This window comes from Medicago sativa, chromosome 4 (assembly GCF_051527215.1).
Source record: "Medicago sativa cultivar Bolivia chromosome 4, Bolivia_mono, whole genome shotgun sequence".
NCBI lineage: Eukaryota > Viridiplantae > Streptophyta > Magnoliopsida > Fabales > Fabaceae > Medicago > Medicago sativa.
In genome coordinates, this window is record NC_140752.1 from 99193816 (window position 1) to 99211646 (window position 17831).

Here is a 17831-nt window from a genome sequence, read left to right on the forward strand (position 1 = left end):
TTTTGAACTCCGGCACGGTGGTGCACCGCCGGCCACCGTGCCGGAAAACATTCATGTCGCCTGAGAAGAAGAAGATATTAGGCGTGTTCCTTTTGTTCTGTTAGTTGAGAGAGAGAAAGTAGCACGTGAGAGTGGGAGAAGAACAATTGAATTTGGCTTTCTCAACACAGCAAGCTCTTATATTGAACCATGTTATACCCATTTCCTCAACCCGTTTGACTGATCCATACCCATAACCCTACCCATTTTTCTGGGCTTGGGCCTAATTTCTTTGCAGTCTTTGTCTTACTCTACTGTCTTGCTGTTCCTACACCACTTCTTGCTGTTTGCGCCGTTTGTTTCATCGAAAATCTTCAAAATATTTCCTAAAAAACATTCAAATCGTTTCCTTGATATTTTTTTGATGAATCTTGATGAATTTTTATGTCAAGTATTCATCAAAAAAAGATGAGGAAATATTTATTTTTTTTCCCCTTTGTTGATTCATTTCTTTTCCATTTCGTGTCGAAAATCTTGTTAAAAAACTTCCAAAAAACTTGTGAACTCTCTTGCAATTATTTTTGACACTTGAAAATTGTTTCTCATAACATTTTGGCATGTTAAAAATTTGGTAAAAATATATGTGGAATTTTCTTGTGATTTTGCGTTACTTTTTGCTAATTTTTGTGAGATTTTGGCATGATCTTGATTCTAATTCTTGGCACATGCTATTGTTTTGTGATATGTGAATTTGTGATGAGCTTATATCTGCGTTTAATGTGTTTTCTACTGAATGTTAATGTGTTGTGGATAGTTACTTGTTTTACAAGCCATGTAAATAATTGTTTGTGGAAATAAAGTGTGAAATGTGCTCAAAATGTGTCATAATTCTTGGTTTAATATTGTCTTATAATTTTCATGTCATAACTGAAATAAAACTCTTTGAAGATTGTCATGGCATGAAAATTATAGGCCTTATGTTTGTGTGAATTTTATGACAAAGTTTAGGCATTTTACCACTTTTGTGTGCTAAGATTTTGTTACTTTTTGTCAAGTTTCATTACTTTCCTATGCTATTTTACTTGCATCTATTTCAACCCTTATTCTTCCTTGTGCCACTAACCATTTTGTTTCATGTTTCATTCATCCATAAGCACAACTCATCTCACTTCATATTCTAGTTTTATTTCCTTGCCATTTAAAATTCATGCCATACTTAGAATGTAAAACTTAGGAGTTCTTGTAATATTTTACTTTCATGCAATTTAAATTTCTTGCAAGACCATAGAATGTATCTAGGGTATGATGTAATAAGGACAATGGACTCTAATAATGTACACCGACACAAGCACCGACACATGCACACACCTCACTTTAGATGTATGCTTAGAATATGCATGTTTAGATGTATGTTTAGGATTGTATGTTTAGATGAATGTTTAGGATTTACGCTTAGAAAAATCAATTTTCCAAAAAATATGAACAACTTCACTCAAATCATTTTCTCAATAAACCTTGGGATCAAAATCCCATTGAATTTTCCTTTTCTTTTTCTTAATCAAAATCTTAATGAATCTTAATAATACTTAGACCATATTTTGCAAATAACTAATTTCAACCTCACAATTTCACAATCTCATGCCTTTAAGGCCCCTCAATCTCCATTCTTCAAAAATTTCAATTTTCAAACTTAAAATCAACCCACAAAAACAAAAATATTTTTGGAAGAGAACTACGGTGGATTTGATCCCTTAAACGGGTACGTAGGCAAGGAACCAACATTCCTTCAATTCAACTAAAATAAAAATCCAAAAACATTCTTCTCCCTCCAATTCTTCACTTAGAATACCTTTAGGCTTAACATCACTTATCAAAATAGCATTTAAAAATAAAGCGCGCGCGTAGAAAGTAAAGACGGTTCCTATAGGATACTATAGTCGTTATGGGTGCCTAACACCTTCCCGTAGCGAAGACAACTCCCGGACCTCGATTCTCAAGGGTTTTGCTTACTTTTTCCCTTCCCAAGAAAAAAATAAGATATCACCGGTTTAAGAGGTTCAAACGTAATCAATGTTTGACACCCGAAAACCAAGATAAAACACGTTGGAAAATTCATCTTAAATCTGTCTGAAATCCGTAGGAAATTTTAACTCAATTCCGTCCGAAATCCGTAGGAAATTAAATTCCGTCCGAAATCCGTTTGAAAGTTAGTCCAATAACCTACAACCGTGTCTGTGTGAAAACCGCGCGAAATCCGTCTGAAATATATTTCGGACGGAATTTGGGACGAAAATACGATTTGCGACGCGGTTGTTTCGGACAACGCCCTATCCGTCCGAATTCCGTCCGAAAATGGATTTTCGTCTGAAATCCGTGGGAAATTTCCGTAAATATCGTCCCAAAACCGTCTGAAATTCCGTCCGAAAACGACCTTTTTTTAGTAGCAAAAATGCTGTCAAAACAGAAAAAATGCAGACAGAAAAAACCCAGCCAGCAAAACGGTTGCAAAACTTGCATTGATATAACTTGCTTCTATTACGACATATAAGATAAAGTGTAATCATTGTTCACCTGTGGTATAAGAGGACTTTCTTTTGAAGGAATTGGTCTCAACTTGCTCCAATCAAAGAGGATATGACGTGTTCAAACATCTTAGTGATGAGTGTTTTTGTCTCTCTATTTTTACTCAAATGCGGAAATGATCCCCCATTCAAAAATACTCACTTTTAGTCGTTCTTAAAGATTTTTAAACTTAAAAAATGGTACGACTTATATGCGAACTATCTTTTATTTTGGAATAATATGTTTTTCTTGACAAGTATTAAAAACAGACGAATTGATGTCTTTTTAGTCGGTAAGACCCGTGCGGAGCACAGGTCGATGGTCTAGTTCAAATAATTATGATCACTTTAAATATTGTGCATTCCTATTATGATATCTTGTTTATTCAAAAAAAAAATGATATCTTGTTTATCCAATTAGATTTAATTATTCAAATATGAACACTGCCATTCAAAACAAAAATATTGGCTTGCCCAATTGTTTTTAGAGCGGTGCTAGCCACAGTTGCTTTGGCAGTCGCTCATCCACACTCTCTCAAACAAAGAGCCACGTCATTACTATTTTCTTGGTTACCGGATGCTTTTTTCAACACTTAACTTTTACTTTTTAATAATTTAAATTAAATAATTAGATAATGTTCTGAACATGTTTTTCCACCGTTACCACCATTTTTCATAGTTTCTTCCCTGTACAAATATTATTAGCAAGATTCACAATCACCATTCACGTTGAGGAGAAAGAAAGGAAACCATGTTCAAGTATTATTTGCTCATGAGTCATGACTCACCTGATCACTACTAAACTCGCTTGACTCGTTCCTTTTGCTGCCCAGAACAGTCACAGACAACGAAAAGTGTGTAAGTGAAAAGAGGGAATCCATATCTTATTGTGTTGATTTGAATAATACAACCCAGAAATTAAAAATCCACAATCATATTTTGAATAATACTACCCAGAAACCAAAAATCCACAATAGCTACATATGTTTCTAGATCTAGATGTTATTAATTTCTTGCAATACCCTATTTAGCAATACCATTTCATATCAAAAGTTCCATTAGAATAAGAGATACTTTGGATTTCCATTCGTGACCATGAATGGTGCTGATGGGTATAAGGATGGAGAAGAAAGAAGTGCTGACTTAGATGATTATTGCGAGGGTTTGGTGTTGGATACAGGTTTGGACCTCCTTTATGGAGATTGAAAGTTCATGGTGGTGGCTTTTTTTAAGAATTGTTGATGGCGGACTCATCTTTACAAAAGAAAGAATAACAATTCAGTGGAAGTTGTTATGCGTTTGGACTTTGGAGGAAACAAAGAGTTATTTATTGATGATGCAAAAATAAATAAAAAACAGAGTTAAAAGGAATAACCTACAGAGCCTGTAAACCGGTTACCAGTTTTAAAGAAATGGTAACGTGGGCCAATAGGTGAGCGAGTGTTTAAGGGAGACTGTTCAAGCAACTGCAGCTAGCATTCCTCGTTGTTTTTAAACATATTTTCACCTAATTCATACCAACAAACCACCTGCTCATGACTTATTTTTTAGAGGTGATCTTTGCTGCTTATTTGCCACTTCACCTTGTCGCAATAAAGTTTTCGTCTTCTTTCTCCTGCAATATCTCTTTTCAGATACGTACTTTTCCTTTTTCATTCAGAATTAAGTCAATCATGACGCCTAATCATACATACACTATCAAATATTTATATAATATTTTTTATTACAGATATTTACATAATTTTATTACCTTATTGTTTTATTGTTTTCTTTTTACGCTAGACTTGTTTATTTTTACACACACCGAAAACAAACAAAAAAAATTGCCCTGAATCTGCAATGTTTACTTTTCTATCCTTAGTGTGCGAGTTTCGTCGATAGAATCAGTGTTCTATGATGCAAATGAATAACACATGACTGGTCTATTAAATAAAAATAAATAAATAAAAGTAAAACGTCAGTAATGAACAGTGTGTTCCAATGGCAACTGGGCATGACACAATGATGCATTCGTTGCTATTCATCTCTCATACATATCGTACCGTACCATTCACATTCAGCTTTAAAAGCGTTCCACATTTAACTCATGACACATAAGACTGGTTCCGATAATCAAATGGGTTCTTTTCTTTTTCTTTTGTGTATTAGAGAGAATGACAAATCATAGGAATTCTGGGTTTAAATCCGACTAATCATACAATATGCTTCGTCAGATGAGTTAGACTTTATAAACACATTGTATTCTTTATCTACTTCGTCCTTAATTATGAACATCAATAAGAAAAATGAAAGAAAAAAGTTCCTAAATATAAGTCTCTTTCAAGTTAATAGACACATTTCTTTTCAAGTATAACATTAATTAATACTAAAAAACCCATTAGTGTTTGAAGTTGTGTGCATATGATATCCAATTTATATAAAAAAAATACAGAGGGTGATTTAGTAATATTCTTGCATAAAATGTACTCATTAATTATACGAGTAACTTTTTTTAGGTATATATTGTATGATATTTGTGATTGTGATGAAACTTTAACTATAGAAGGGGCCAATGGATGAATATAGTTTAGTCTTCTTTACCCCATATTTTTTGAATCTCGTTAACGAATTTCCTTAAAACATTTAATATTTTTAGATAAAAAAATTATTTATATAACAATTAAATGATTCAATTAATTAAATACACATATTTTTATAAAAATTTACTATTTTAAATATGAGAAATGATATTTGTACATCCACTTTGTGACAACTTATTGACAACTTTATCTCTCATACTCACATTATGTTTTTATTTTCTCTCTTCCTTTTTCTCTCTCCATTGTTTTTGACCAATGAAAAGTGAGAAAATAGAAGTTGTACCAAAAGTTGTCTAAAATGGTTGTTAAAATATCACTACTCTTTAAATATTTATAGAGTGCCCTAAAAGTACTTGATATATTTTTTTTTATTATATACATGACAGTGAAAAGTACAAGGAAATGTGCCTGTTTATAAAATTATATCACTTTTTCTCACTTGTGGCTGAGCCAATCATGCATTTTCAATGCATATATATAATATAATGAGTTCACTTGTATGACCAGATAGCCACAGCCCTCAAATCAACCTTCTTAATCACTAACGCAAACACAGATGACTGATCTTAACTCCAGTAATGGGGACAACAGCTCCTTGTTCAAAATGCCGACCATCAAGTATAACAAGCTCTTCATCAATGGAGATTTTGTCGATTCTGTATCAGGTAATTTGCATTCATATATTTCCTTTTTTATTTCTACGTACTCTAAGAATTTGTGTTAAGAGGATCTCCAATACACATGCTAAATTCATATTTTCAGTTTTTTTTTTTTTTTTTTTATAGACCCATAACTGTCATGTAATATTTAAGAACACTAACTAATTTTCACTTTAATGCTAAAATTCATGTTTTAATTGTTCTTGAATATTAAGAGCAATATATAAGAGATGAGATGCTCACTAAGGTTGTGATTCAAATCTAATATTTAATCACGGCCACCAGATCCAATAACTCTTGAGCACGAGAAGTGTAATAAGAAAAATAAAAATAAAATCATCACCTTACCTTACATAATTTTTTGGAGATTAGTAGAATTTAGTTTGTTCCAAAATATAAAAACCCACCACCGCTTTCTAAACAAGCAAACATGGTTGCTCATAGTTTAGCTAGGGCGTCCTGTTCTTGGGCTAGTCACCGTATTTTTTATTCTTATCCTTCTTGTATTGAACATTGGTTGATTAATGATAATAGTTAACTTTGTTTCGGTCAAAAAAAAACTATACAGTAGAAACGCTTTAAATTAATACTCGGTAAATTAATAAACTCTCTAAAATAATAAATTTGTCCGGTCCCGACTTGGGCCAATGTAAAAAATTGAAAAACTCGATAAAATAATAAAAATAATTTTTCGGGAGATCCCTTTATAATTTTCGGTCCCAAGAAAATCATAAATTAATAATTCATAGAAACTGAAAAAAATATATTACACTCTATTGAAATATGCCAAACTTGCTTAAGAATACATTGAACACATTTGTTCCTCTTGTTTACATTTACTGTACTTCAAAAGTCATTATTGATTTCCAATGCCTATGAACACAGTAGTTACTAATTTACGTTGAGTCTCAAGGTTCGCTGCAACGTAATTCTAAAAGGCATAGACTAATTTACCTTTTTGTTTGGTATGTACAGTATAATTACGTAAAAACTCTTTAAATTAATAATTATTAATTTATCGATAAATTAATAACTCTCTAAATTAATAAATTTCTCAGGTCCTGACATTATTAATTTATAGAGTTTTAACTTTGATCCTTTTATTGACTTAAGACACTTTCTAAACAAGCCCCAAGCATAGTACGGTACATATCCAAATCCAAACATAATTATTGTTGTCGCAAATTTGTTTGGTTATATGAGGAAAAAGAAAAGAAAAGCAGGAGAAATAGATTACGTCCTTAATCCTTATAAAGGACACACCATGGGCATAAGTCAAAAGAGCTGAGGATGAGCTAGGTAGTGGCTGCTAGATCATAACTAAAGAGTCTAAACAATTAGCTCTCAATTTTGCTAGAATATCAGCACACAAATTTCCTTTCTAGAGAATATGATAGGGAGCAAAGTATCAATCTCATCTCTTCTAATGTAATCTCTAGTATGTTCGAGGCTCAGTCTAAGGTGGAAGAGCTTGATAGGTCTCTCACTGAGGAAGAGAATCCGAAAAGCAAGTAACTCTTTTAAGTAATTTGCAAGATTATCACTAAAAAAATATATAATATTCGATACATAATATTTGTATCGCAAATACAACATAACTAACAATTAATTGAGAATTCTAGTTTTGGCTTGTTTAAAAAAAATTGAGAAGTCTAGTTATATTTGTCTATAACGACTTATTAAGGTCAAAATACATTTTAAGACCCAAGGAATGGATTAGTCTCTGTTTTCTTTATTAGAGTACATAAGCTTAGTCTCTCTAATTATATGCGAAGATACTTTAAAAAGATAAAAATGATTAAGTTAAAGTGCAAAATACCAAGTATACTCAAGCCATGTTGGCTTATTTAACGGGGTAGGTTCCCCAAGTTCTTTGTTTTTATGTTTTCCTCTATGTTAGGCTCTAAGCCCTTTTTCTTCATTAAAAAAAAATTAATAAATTTGAAATGATATTTTAAAATTTTTATAAAATAACATTGATAATTATTATGTGGCTTTTTATGGAAAATTAGGAAGCACATTTGAAACAATAGACCCAAGAACAGGAGATGTGATTGCAAGAATAAGTGAAGGAGCAAAAGAAGACATTGACATTGCAGTCAAAGCAGCACGTGAAGCATTTGATTCAGGTCCATGGCCCCGGATGTCTGGTGTTGTATGTTACAGTATTCTCTACTTATTTTTCTTATTTATTTTCATTGCCTTCTAATAATCTAAATTAATGATGAGTTGATATTAAATATCAGGAACGTGGGAAAATAATGATGAAATTGGCAGAACTAATTGATGAAAACATAGAAGAACTAGCAACATTAGATGCAATTGATGCTGGCAAGGTGTACTTTATTAACAAGACTTTTGAAATTCCTTCAGCAGCAAATACACTACGTTACTATGCAGGTGCTGCTGATAAAATTCATGGTCAGGTATTAAAATCTTCTGGCCAATTCCATGCATACACACTGATGGAACCAATTGGTGTTGTGGGACACATCATTCCATGGAATGCTCCCACTTCAATTTTCTTCACCAAAGTCAGCCCTTCCTTAGCTGCTGGGTGCACCATGGTTCTCAAACCTGCTGAACAAACACCTCTTTCTGCTTTGTTTTATGCCCATCTAGCTAAGCTGGTATGCACCTTAGATCAGTACCTTTAATTTTCATAGACCAGATAGATTTTAATGTTTGTGTTCTAAAGGCTGGAATCCCAAATGGAGTGCTGAATGTAGTACCCGGATTTGGTCCAACTGCTGGTGCTGCAATCAGCTCACACATGGACATAGATGTGGTAAGTTAATTATATGAAAATTGCTCGTTTGCATACAGTTAACCGCCGTTGCAAAACAAAAATCATTTGACCAACGGCACTTAAGTATCGTTCATACCATCACTCTCTGTATTAGGATAAATAATCATAGTAATTAAGTCCAAGTTTCACTCTCTTCATGCGTCTCTGAAATCATGGCCCAGTGTCCTGCAGACACACTTGTCTAATTTTTAATAATTTTTAATTTTTAAGAGAAGATACATCTCAAATGATTTTATAATGGCTTGATTTTATAATAGGTTAAATATGTTTTTGATCCTTATAAAAATACCAATTTTTTGTTTTAATCCCTCTAAAATTTTCTTTCAACTTTTAGTCCTATAGAATTTTCAATCACTACTTTTTTTGGTCCCTATTTTTAAGTTAATTTTGTACTTTTTAATGAAATTGTGCAGAAATGTGTAAAACATAAATTAAATATGAATTTTTAACCGTAAAAAATATTAAATTCGTGTTTTGTTAAAAAATTCTATTTTTTTTAAGAGATTCTTATAATATTATGAATTTTTTTGCAAAATTTTATTCAAAAATACAAATTCTACATGAGTTTACTTCAAAAGAGGGAGCAAAAGTGAAGATGGAAAATATTTGAAGGACTAAAAGTGAAAACGAAAAGTTGACATATTTATAGAGACCAAAAACATATTTAACCTTTTTATAAAAAGTCGATATAGTTATAGTGCTATAGCAGCTATATACAAGAACAACTTAAAGAAAAGAAAATTAACAATATAGTTTTTTTTTTTTTTGGTACAAAAATTAACAATGAAGTTATTCATAATTCTTGGAATCAATGAAAATCTGAAAAATAATTACTAAGGAACAAGAGGTCCACCCATGATTATGGCCATCATACAAGAGACTGGTGCACTTAGAAGTTCACAATTAGACTTCGGAGTGTCTTGGAGCAATTTTGGAAATCTAAAGAGCTATTTTTAAATTATATTTGGAAGTTCAATTACCAAGTTTGTAATCAACTAATGACTGATGAGTTTAAATTCCCTTTGATTTTGTATCTTCAGGTCAGCTTTACAGGTTCAGTTGAAGTAGGCCGTGAAATAATGCAAGCTGCAGCTAAGAGTAATTTAAAACATGTTTCACTTGAATTAGGAGGCAAGTCACCTCTCATAATTTTCGATGATGCAGACATAGACAAAGCTGTTGACCTTGCTCTTTTGGGTATCCTAACTAACAAGGTTCATTTTGCCTTCCGAAAATCTTTTCCTTACAAAGAGCATCATCTGCTATATTGTTGTGTAGCCAATATTTGATTTCTAAGCTTGTTGTTTTTGTAGGGTGAAGTTTGTGTTGCATGTTCCCGTGTGTTTGTTCAGGAAGGGATCTACGATCAAGTTGAGAAAAAGTTGGCGGAGAAGGCAAAAGCCTGGGTCATTGGAGATCCTTTTGATCCTAAAACTCAGCAAGGACCTCAGGTAAGGTCAATATATAATGGTGTAGCAGAAGAAGTTAGTCTCTCACAATCATCGAACCACAGGTGGAATTCCTGCTAAAAAGCGAGCCTATGTTCACAGGCTGTCAGCCTGTCAGAAAGTATTCAACTTGGAATGCAAGACATTCACAAAAATGGATATAGTAGTACATCAATCATGTTATTAAAACTATTTCTAAAAATATATCTACTTGCTTCTTTTCTTTTTCTCCATGCTAATGCTATGAGCCTATGCCTCACTTTCTTAGTTCACAAATACTTTCTAGTAAATATTTCTCTATTATAGTTCAAAAATATACTTAAATGCTTGAAGAAGCCGTCAAATAAGGACCCTACTAGGTAACAGTTTTCTATTGTAGGCTGATAGGAACCAATTCGAAAAAATCATTTCCTATATTGAGCATGGAAAGAGAGAAGGAGCTACACTCTTGACTGGAGGTAGAAGAGTGGGCAGTCAGGGCTACTACATTGAACCTACAATTTTCTCCAATGTAAAGGTAATCAATTATATTTGTATCAATTTTGGGTATCTTTATCATAGGTTGATAATTCACCATCATGTTTTCTTTCCTTTTATCTCATCAAAAACGTTGAATTGAATAACCTATTTAGGAGGACATGCTTATAGCACAGGATGAAATATTTGGCCCTGTGATGGCACTAATGAAGTTCAAGTAAGTTACATTTTATTTTTGTTTTTTAATTGACATACCATTTAGGGGCAGGTTGATGAATGGTGGATTAATTTAAGTATGGGATGTGAATAACAGGACTATAGAAGAAGCCATTAAGAGTGCCAACAATACCAGATATGGCCTAGCAGCAGGCATTGTGACCAAGAACTTGGATATTGCAAACACTGTTTCAAGGTCCATCCGTGCAGGCGTTATTTGGATAAACTCTTATCTTGCCGGGGGGAGTGACATTCCTTTTGGAGGATATAAAATGAGTGGATTTGGAAGAGATCTGGGATTAGAAGCTATTCAAAAGTACTTACAAGTTAAATCCATTGTAACACCTATTTACAATTCTCCCTGGCTTTGAATGTCTCCTACGTGTATAAAATAAAATCAACCCATGCATCATGTATGCATGTGTATTTATGTAAGCTATTTTGTTTTCTTTCCTTCTATATATGTATGTCTCATTGTCTCTCTTTCCTGTAATATCTATTAGGCACTGGCAAATATAAGGACCAGTTATGTAATAATGGATTTTTGGTTTATATACATTCAAAGCTCATGTGGGGTAACTCTTGTTGAATGCACACGGTGATGCAGAGCATATTAGCCACACCAAATGCTTAGTAGTCAGTACTCTATAAAAGAATGTGCCAGAGAAGGATAGAAGCAATGAAAAGCATCCAGGGAGTGTTCCAAATGTTGCTTATATTTTCATTAAGCACCTTCAGGTCAATTTATCAATTTGGATACGTAAATATCCAAGTACCAAATTACATGTTACCTGCTAGATGTATGTTTAATTTTGTAGAGATTAGGAAATGACGAAAAGCATATATTGGCATCCTAAAATTTTGTATTATAAGCATTAAAAGAAAGCAGCAGCACTATAACAATTTTTTAAAAACAACACTTGCCAGATCCATGGCAGTTTATCGACCCAGCAATGCAACACGGTCCTTCTGCACTGCCTGAGCTAAGTTGATATCAAAGAGCTCACATCGTATAGGCATCTCCATCTCATAGAAGGGGTTCTTCAAAACATAATCTGTGTACAGTTCATATATGAATTTCAGTAAACTTTCCATTTGTTGAGTTCCAGGTTCACAGACCACGAAAAACTTCGTCCCTGTGGCAGAGAAGAATTAATTTCATATCAAATTTAAAATCTACTAGTGCTAGGTTATAGATGGTAGTTCATCAAATAGTGCTTCAATTTAACGCAGACATACAGAATACAGCATCACAGTGAACGCAAAGGCCAATTAAGGTGACAAATCTACGGTAAGAATTCAAACATAATTGGTAACAACTGGTGCAGCAAGGCACCTTAAATGACCAAGGCATTACATACAGGTAAAATTCCAAGGCACATAAGACTATGTTACCAATAATTATTACTAAACTTTCTCTCCTTAAATGTTAGTAAAACCCAGCCACAGCACAGACTGCACAGTACAGTGCCTCCAAGGTTACTTACCAATGTGAATAAAAAGCAAACATTGGTATTAGATATACCAATCAGTGATATGTACCAGATTTTTGGCATTCATTCTTCATTTATTCATTATGTGATTTTGAAATCTTAACATAATAATGAGTTATGGAAAATAATACCTGTCAGTGACTGGAAGCAATGAAGATCAAATGTGTCAGCTTGGAGTAATTCAATTCCTGCGCAACCAGAAACAGGTGACAACTGCTGAGAGATGGCATGCATTGAATGCCATAAGCTAGCCACCCGTAAGCTATCATTGGTGTCCATTCGTCCAGAAGACCCATAATCCTAAATATCAGGAAATTAAACATAATTTTAAATCATATTTACAATCATTAAATTAAAAATAATTGCTGCAATTCAACTGCACCAACAACAGTAGTAAAAACTTTCTGAGTTAGATGGGTTTGGTTATAGTTACAGATTAAATGACGCCATTGTGAATTTGTCAAGGCTGTTAATCAAGGTCTTGTCTAAAAATCTCTGTTGAGAATTTTTCTAGTCTTTCTTACGTCTGCAATTAAAATAAATATAAATAATATTAAAATTATTTTTATTGTAAGCTTAAGGAAAGAAAATTGAATTAGCCTTATTTTCATCTACGACGTGAATCCATATCCTAAAACTAAAAATCAATGAGTGAATAGATTAAAGCCTAAATTTTTTAGTATTGTTTATATATTGTGTGTTTATATAAAGTATCTTCATATTTAACAAGACTTGTCAGCTGACGCTCGATCTACAATATGTTCCAAGTTCAAGTGACCTGATTAACAACCCAACTTATTCATCAAAGAGGGCTACTGATTTTCAGTAAAACATTTTTCATAGGAAAAAAAAAAAAACTTCAAGCCCACATTAGAGAGTAGAGACTAGAGAGCAATGGAAAAAAAACAGCAGAACCTTATAGTAGATCAATCCACCGGACTTATTGATGATGTAAAGACTGTAAACTGCTGTCATTCCCAAAGCCTTTGCAAGAATCTGAAATGCCATGTTTAAGCAATTTAACTTAATTAAAATTTTGTTGCAGAATTTGATGCGACAAAGCAAGGAACATTTAAGTGGAAAACGGCATGTATACTGATATTGATTATTGAAAGCATATTGTACCTGCTCTACCTAAATCATATCTATAGATGCAAACAAGGAACAATATTCTAATATCATAAGTAAGGCTTAATAGATTTGAATGGAGAACTTTGATATATTTAGAATTTTTGCTGTGATGTTAGAACAAAATCAAACTGTAAAAAAAGCTCTGTGTGTATGGAACATTCAGTTATTGATGATTTGAACTGAAATTTGATGTATGTGTATATGGTAAGAACATTACTGTGACCTGAAATTGCTACAAAGGAAGAAAATTATGCTGTTATACCTCAAGGAGTCGTCAGAGCAAAAGTGGGCGAAAGCGGCGCTGCTGAGTGGACTTGATTGTGAGGTGGTCGTGCTCGCCGCCACAGTGGAGATCGGTGACGGTGTTGATTTCTCTGGGATAAAAGTAACCGCCACGAAACCAGCGTGAGAAATGATAATTTTTGAGTAATACCTCAAATTCGTCCTTGAATTATTAGCAATCCATCAAATTCGTCCCTGTTATCGAAATATCTATTTAGTCCCTGAATTTACAAAATGTTAATCAAATCAGTCCCTCCGTTGAGTTGGTCTGTTAACGGAGGTGACGTGTAACGTTAACCTTTTACAAGGCTTGCCACGTCAGATGCCACGCAAGCAGGGACCAAATTGATTGATTTACAGAAAATTTCCAAGGACCAAACTGATGGATTTTCATAAAATTGGCAACGGCTCTTTCTCCTTGTACTCAATAACGGCTCTTTCTCCACTTCCAAATTAACGGCTCTTTCTTCCCCAAATACATAAATATGAAACCCTAATGTTATTATTTGTCACCTAGAGTTCAAAATCCTCCAAAATTCTTCCATGAATTGAGTAGGTGTTCTTCCCCAATTCAAAAACATAAAACCCTAATTTTGTTGATTCAATTCGAAATTAAAAAATCATTGGTCATTGTTTGAAGCTAATTTCTACTGGTAGAAAAGAAGTTAACAAAATGGTTGATATAAAAACAGACAGTTTTGAAGCTAATTTCTACTGGTAGAAAAGAAGTTAACAAAAGGCTGATATAAAAACAGTTTCAATCAAAATGGTCCCTGAATTATATGCATATCCATCATATCGATCCTCAAATTAGTGAAATTACCATCAAATAGGTCCTTGAATTTTCACACCAGATATCACTTTGATCTTGGGCATACATTTGCTGAATAAAGTAAAAAGTAAAAGACAGACACTTTGATTATAAAAAGACATACATTGCATACCATCATAAGTCATATATTTGATGTTCATAAGTCATTACATAGCCAAAAAATGCAAATTACATAGCCATCAAGTCATCAAATCATTTGATGTTCTTAAGTGATTACATATCCAATAAAGCATAAACTAAACAAGTCCAAAAAGCAATAATTAAACTAGTCCAAAAGCATAATTTAAACAAGCATCAATGCTTTGGAAATCCTAGAGTTGGGATAAACTCCATGTATTGGGGTTGAGTAGAAGCGGACCCGTAATTTGGATTTTGAACTCTAACAATTCTAGGAGCAGTTGAATTTTGTGGAGCAGGACCCCTCAGTGGTGTTTGTTTATGCATGTCATTTGAATGAATCACTGGTCCTCTCATGCCATATCTCCTTGTACTCATTATCTGCAAATAAAATCAATCATATCAGCCCTTACATTATAACAAAATCCATCAAATTAGTCCTCAAATTATGCCAGTAAGTATCAAATCGATCCATATTTTGGATAAAGTCATACCTGTCTAGAAACTGCATCAGTTACAGGTCCATAATCAGTAGCAACATTCTCTTGTTGCACCTCAGAAGCAACATTCTCAGTAGCAAAATTCTCTTGTTGCACCTCAGTAGCAACATTCTCAACAACAGTTTCCACACCTGCCACATTACCTTGTACCTGTTCTTTAGGCTCAGTGTCAATCCAATCCTTTGGTCTCCTAGCCACACCTTGCTTTGCACAAGTTCTTGAGTTATGTCCCATCAGTCCACATCTTCCACATTGAGTGTCATTATAGGTTTTCTTCATGCTACTCCCACCAATAGGTTCCTCAGTGCCATCTTTTCTCCTGTTCTTCTTAGGTCTTCCTGCTGTCCTTTTCACCTTTGGTGGCACAGGTTTTTCATAAGGTGTTGGTTCCCAGTAACTTTGAGAATTCACAGGTTGAATAAAGTAGTTATAAGTTGCCCTGTATGATCCAAGGGTCAACCAAGCATGACAATGATCTTCTGGCTTCAATCCTCTCAATGCAAGTGCTGCACATGCATGCATACATGGCATTCCTATGCATGACAATGATCTTCTGACTTCAAGACCGAATCTTTTCCAAGGTTGATCGCTGGTGATGATGATGATTTTGGAGAAGTGAAGAGGGTGACGGTTTAGGCGGGAAGGTGAAAGATTAGGGACTGGTTTGATGCTTCTGAGTGAAAAAAATGTGAGGATGAAAGACAATGGTAATAGAGGGGTATAATTGGAAACACAGGAAAAATTACCCTCAAAAGTTAAATCTCGAATTTTCTCCATTTCCATCAATTTCGTCCCTGTACACGTGGCTGCCTTGTTGACACGTGTACAGGACAACACAACATGCAAAGGGACATGTCATCACCACTAACAGTGCTTTTGGACGGAGGGACTGATTTGATGGACGTCTGAAAAATTCAGGGACTAAATAGATATTTCGATAAATTCAGGGACGAATTTGATGGATTGCTGATAATTCAAGGACGAATTTGAGGTATTACTCGATAATTTTTTATCCTAACTTAAATTTGGATCTTGTTAGCTAGTCTCCCAACATTCTCTAAACAATCTAAAATAAGACATTATTCTTTAAAAAAATCAACATTTCAATTTTTAATGTATTGATTATACAAATTTTTATAAAAATTTATCATTTAAAGTTTTTAAAGAGGGTCTCGAACACATTCGTTGACATTTTCCTTTAAATTTTGAGGGTTTGTTTGGTAAAAAATAAACAATACCGAATACCTGAAAAATTAATTTATAGATGACGTCAAATTGCTGAAAAACTAACTTATTAACGAGTGCTCTGGGGCATTCTGTAAGGACGATAAGCAGTAAGTATTCATAAAAATATGTGTAATCACCACACACACATTCTCTCTCTTTCGCGTCAAAAAAAAAACCTTCACATGACCTGTTTGTTAGAACCAAAAGGTGGATTAATCTATGAAAACCGACATGAGCCATGGAAACTCACCGAGATCCAAACATAATCCACCCATCAACATAAGAAAAATCTTCATATTCTCCAATCAAAACAACATGGTCGGTCGTGGCAGTGTCATCCAAAATCTCACCACACCCTCAACAAGCATTGGAACATCGTCATTTCGTCGACATGTAATTCAAACCTTTTATCCTTCGTTTCAACACTGCCCATATATGGAATACAACAACGCATAGCTGGAGATTTGGGATTGAGGTTGACGTTACTGCAATGAAGGAGTGGGTGCGTGAGTGGATTTAATTTTTTAGAGAGAGAGAGAGAGAGGGAGGGAGAGAGAGAAACTTTGTGTGGTGAGAAATTACTCAAGAGGACGTACATTAAATAGTGTTGGTTATTTAAACAACCATTTTGATGACAACTTTTGGTACAATCATAGATTTACAAGTAAAATGAGGTATCGACACAAAAATCAAAGTAATAGAGAGGAAGTAAAAACATAATGTGAGTATGAGATAGCAATTGGCACAAAAATTGTCAAAAAATGGTTGTACAACTATCATTTCTCCATCAACAAATGTCAAAAAATCGTTTTCTCCCCCTAGAGTCTTCCTCTATACACCTAGGTGGGTATACACCCAGGTGGGTGTTCGGGATTTCAATTGCTTGGGTCAAGCCAATTCTAATCACTATGCGGGTATTTTTCTCGTCGAATTGGTCGAGAATTCCATCTCTTTTGGCCTCGGTTTTCCTATATGTTATTGTTGGATGATTTAGTGTTGCTCGTTTATGTGCAATTAAAGGTATGATGATGAAGATACTCCAATTTGATTTAATTGAGATGTTTTGATTCGACATTGTCAGTTGGATAAATGTTGTGTTGGCGGGACCTGTTAATCAGATCTATCGGGAGAAATAAGTCTCATTTACTAGAACTTACGAGGTATAGGTATTAGGTAGCTCGAGTTCAATTCCTTAGCGGAAAGACCTTGTTTGGTATTATAATGTATATGTCATCTTCCTATGCAAGACACTAATCCATACCAATAAAATTGACGAGTTACATTATTTGATTGGTTTCTAAGATTCATTGTTGTTGATAAAGAAGAAAGGGGCGAGGGCTTAGCCCTTATAGTCATACATATTTTAATTGTCAAATTACAAATTATTCTCAAAATCATATTAGTGTTGATGTTGAAGAGAGTACGAGAGGAGCATGAAGATTTACTAATTACTAAGGGTTTTGACCGATTGTGGTGCATGAGAGATTTTAATTTAATCAGTAGACCGATTATTTGGTGTGA

The 17831-nt window shown here is 33.8% G+C and overlaps 3 protein-coding genes across 6 annotated transcripts; 1 reads left to right on the forward strand and 2 right to left on the reverse strand.

Annotated features, from left to right (window-relative positions):
- Positions 1-5624: 5624 nt before the first annotated feature.
- On the forward strand, positions 5625-11322 carry LOC146934578 (aldehyde dehydrogenase family 2 member C4-like). The gene is made up of 9 exons (XM_085706480.1): positions 5625-5784; positions 7791-7933; positions 8025-8408; positions 8477-8566; positions 9628-9801; positions 9901-10038; positions 10415-10552; positions 10668-10729; positions 10826-11322. The coding sequence occupies exons 1-9, from the start codon at positions 5676-5678 to the stop codon at positions 11097-11099; spliced, it is 1512 nt and encodes a 503-aa protein (XP_085562606.1). The 5' UTR covers positions 5625-5675; the 3' UTR covers positions 11100-11322.
- A 104-nt stretch (positions 11323-11426) lies between these two features.
- On the reverse strand, positions 11427-13759 carry LOC146934579 (uncharacterized). 4 transcript variants are annotated; one of them, XM_085706484.1, is made up of 5 exons: positions 13615-13759; positions 13137-13217; positions 12655-12747; positions 12353-12521; positions 11427-11864 (listed from the first exon to the last, which is right to left on the reverse strand). In XM_085706484.1, the coding sequence occupies exons 4-5, from the start codon at positions 12498-12500 to the stop codon at positions 11668-11670; spliced, it is 345 nt and encodes a 114-aa protein (XP_085562610.1). In that variant the 5' UTR covers positions 12501-12521; positions 12655-12747; positions 13137-13217; positions 13615-13759; the 3' UTR covers positions 11427-11667. The 4 variants fall into 4 exon arrangements, with proteins under 4 accessions (XP_085562610.1, XP_085562609.1, XP_085562608.1 ...); XM_085706483.1 differs by lacking the exon at positions 12655-12747 and having other exon boundaries at positions 11427-11783; XM_085706482.1 differs by lacking the exon at positions 12655-12747.
- Positions 13760-14760: 1001 nt separating this feature from the next.
- On the reverse strand, positions 14761-15860 carry LOC146934580 (uncharacterized). The gene is made up of 2 exons (XM_085707927.1): positions 15078-15860; positions 14761-14964 (listed from the first exon to the last, which is right to left on the reverse strand). Exons 1-2 carry the CDS (start codon positions 15858-15860, stop codon positions 14761-14763), a joined length of 987 nt encoding a protein of 328 aa, XP_085564053.1.
- Between the last annotated feature and the right edge of the window lie 1971 nt (positions 15861-17831).